The sequence below is a fragment of the Rhinopithecus bieti genome, unplaced genomic scaffold, assembly GCF_001698545.2.
Source record: "Rhinopithecus bieti isolate Rb0 unplaced genomic scaffold, ASM169854v2 scaffold_46482, whole genome shotgun sequence".
Lineage (NCBI taxonomy): Eukaryota > Metazoa > Chordata > Mammalia > Primates > Cercopithecidae > Rhinopithecus > Rhinopithecus bieti.
The window spans coordinates 51,050-54,568 of NW_016818769.1; the positions used below are offsets into that span (position 1 = coordinate 51,050).

The 3,519-nt window shown below is 39.5% G+C and overlaps 1 protein-coding gene across 1 annotated transcript in view; it reads left to right on the top strand.

The window, feature by feature from the left end:
* Nucleotides 1–3,519, top strand: part of WDR47 (WD repeat domain 47) — a 74,472-nt gene that overhangs the window by 36,548 nt on the left and 34,405 nt on the right. Inside the window, exons 5-6 of the mRNA XM_017857452.1 lie at nucleotides 1,000–1,126; nucleotides 3,003–3,181. Of these exons, the coding sequence (XP_017712941.1) occupies nucleotides 1,000–1,126; nucleotides 3,003–3,181 (306 nt within the window). The remainder of the gene's footprint in view (nucleotides 1–999; nucleotides 1,127–3,002; nucleotides 3,182–3,519) is intronic.

The following is a 3,519-nucleotide window of genomic DNA, read 5'->3' on the forward strand; positions in this document are numbered from 1 at the left end:
TTTTTTGAGACGGAGTCTCGCTCTGTCGCCCAGGCAGGAGTGCAGTGGCCGGATCTCAGCTCACTGCAAGCTCCCCCTCCTGGGTTTACGCCATTCTCCTGCCTCAGCCTCCCGAGTAGCTGGGACTACAGGCGCCTGCCACCTCGCCCGGCTAGTTTTTTTTTTTGTATTTTTTAGTAGAGACGGGGTTTCACCAGGTTAGCCAGGATGGTCTCCATCTCCTGACCTTGTGATCCGCCCGTCTCGGCCTCCCAAAGTGCTGGGATTACAGGCTTGAGCCACCGCGCCCGGCCTTCTTTTTTTATTTTTTGAGACAAGGTCTCACTCTCCACCCAGTCTGGAGTGCAGTGGCATGATCTTGACTCACTGTAACCTCTACCTCCCGGGATCAGGTGATACTCCCACTTCAGCCTCCCAAGTAGCTGGGACCACAGGCGCCCCACCACATCCAACTAATTTTATTTTATTTTTTTAAAGAGACTGGGCTTCGCCATCTTGCCCAGGTTGGTCTCAAACTTCTGAGCTCAAGCGAGTTGCCTGCCTTGGCCTCCCAAAGTGCTAGGATTACAGGCGTGAGCCACCGTGCCTGGCCTATTCATTTTTTAAAATTAAAATTTCTTGGCTGGGCTTGGTGACTCATGCTTGTAATCTCAGCACTTTGGGAGGCTGGGGAGGGTGGATCGCTTGAGGTCAGGAGTTTGAGACCAGCCTGGCTAACATGGTGAAACTCCGTCTCTACTAAAAATACAAAAAATTAGGCAGGTGTGGTGGCAGGCACTTGTGATCCCAACTACTCTGGAGGCTGAGGCAAGAGAATTGCTTGAACCTGGGAGGTGGAGGTTACAGTGAGCGGAAATTACATCACTGCACTCTAGTCAGGGCTACAGAGAGAGACTCTGTCTCAAAAATAATGATAATAAAATAAAATTTCTCTAACTAAAATATATTTTCCTTTACTCCCCCCTCTGCCTTTTTGTTTTTTTTGCATGTTTCTGGAAGAAGTGATACACCTGTTGATGCACAGAGGCCTATAGGCAGTGAAATCTTGGGCCAGAGTTCAGTTTCAGAAAAAGAGCCTGCAAATGGAGCACAGAATCCAGGACCAGCTAAACAAGAAAAAAATGAGGTAATATTTACTATACCTAGTGTTTTTCAGAGTTATTCTCTTTGTAAGAAGTAATAGAATTTACTTAGAACATAAAAAGAATTTTCTGATATTTGGGAGTAGGAAAGAATATACATAGATTTTCTTATTATTAGCTTACTTTCTCTCCTCTCTTCACCTAATATGTGACGTATTTTAGTTGCCATTGTGTATTCTGGAGCAATTTTAACAGGTGAATTTATTAACAATATAAAATATTACAGGTGACATTGCATGGTTTGCATGCTTTGTGACTCAAGTAATTGAGCTTACATTAAACATGGCTAGTTTACATTTTTAAGATATATGGCCTGTATTTTACTAATTATATTTAAGAATAAGAAATTAGACATTTTAAATATAGAATAAAACTTTTATCCAAGTCCAGGGTTCTAGATTATTTTTCTTTAGTGTTTTTGTGAGGAAATTTTATTGTGAAATAGGATATAAGTTTTATATAGGTTGGGTGTGGCAGCTCCTGCCTGTAGTCCTAGCATTTTGGGAGCCCGAGACAGGTGGATCACCTGAGCTCAGGAGTTCAAGACTGGCCTAAGCAACATGGTGAAATCCCATCTCTACTAGAAATACAAAACATTAGCAGGGCGTGGTGGCACAGCTACCTGTAGTCCCAGCTACTCGGGAGGCCGAGGCAGGAGAATCGCTTGAACCTGCGAGGCAGAGGTTGCAGTGAGCCAACATTGCACCACTGCACCCCATCCTGGGTGACAGAGTGAGACTCTGTCTCAAACAAACAAACAAACAAACAGGTTTATATAGCATGCCATTTCTAGGGGGTTAAGTGGTTTTAATAAGTTAAATATGTTTTTTGTTTTCAACTAAGTATTAAGAATGTATTTATAGCAATGCAGGAAAAAAATTAAAATTAGAAAAGAATGAAGTAGAAAATTACTATTAAAAGTACATTGATATGCACCAAACAACAGAGCTTTAAAATATGATGCAAATATTGAGAGAGCTGAAGGAAGAAATAGTTTTGCAATAATAGTTGGAGACTTCAATACCCTACTTACAATGATGGATGAAACATCTAAGTAGAAGTTCAATAAGGATATAGAGGACTTGAACAAGACTGTAAACCAACTAGACCTGACAGACATATATAAAACAGTCCACTCAATAACAGCAGAATACATACCCTTCTCAAGTGTACATGGAACATTTTTTAGTACTAATTTAGGGCTATTGGTAATTGTGCTGCAATAAACATACACTTGCAGGTATCTGTTTGATATCATGACTTATTTTCCTTTGAGTGGATACTCAGTGGGATTGCTGGATTTAATGGTAGATCTAGCTCTTTAAGAAATCACCATACTGTTTTTTTCCGTAGAGACTGTACTAATTTATATTCCCTCTAGCAATGTGTAAACATTCCCTTTTACCCTATTCATTCCAACATCTATTGTTTTTCAATGATGGCCATTCTGGCTGTGGTAAGTTGGTATCTCATTATGCTTATTAAATATTAATGCCATCCCGCAGTATGGATATTTTTAAAGAAATGCCAGGTTTGTATTAGTCTTTATCTACATTTATATTCTCTGATCATGGCCCCTTTGTAAGCATTATAATTTGTATTTTTATTTTGGGTTAGTCAGGGAACCAAGGCAACCATTCATTTCGGTCAGTCTGTTTCTGTGGAATAAAGCAAATTAACTGATCCACTTGAGTATTAAGACTCATACTGTTTTTCAAAGAGCAATAGATTAAGTATTTTGTGATTGTTAAATACAGCTAATTGTATATTTTATTCAGCATTTATAAAAAGTACTGTTGAGTGAAGACATGTTCTGTCGTAATTTGCTCAAATATGTATATTTTTTCTAATGTTTTTAAGCTTCGAGATTCAACAGAACAATTTCAAGAATATTATAGGCAAAGATTACGCTATCAACAGCATTTAGAACAGAAGGAGCAACAGCGGCAGATATACCAACAGATGTTGCTTGAAGGAGGCGTGAATCAGGAGGATGGTCCTGATCAGCAGCAGAATCTTACTGAACAGTTCCTTAATAGGTTGGTCTTCTAGTCACTTTTTAAAATATGGAGTTATTTGAAAGCTATTTAAAACATGCAATAACTGCTACTTTCTATGTATAGTTTGACATTTTAAGGCTTTTTAAGCATTTCAAGTAATGTGGAATTACATATTGCTTTCTAGTCACAGCATTCTGAGGGCTCATCTAGTTTTGTCCTTATTCCCTAAGCAACTAGAGCAGAAGAGTGCAGAGGTTCAGTGCACAGGCTGAACCTGTGCACAGCCAACAGCCAGGTGGATTCAGCTGTCCCAGCGTAACTGAGAATCTAGGGGAAGTTACTCTAGTTCTTTTTATCTCTTTATCTGCTGCCTTTTT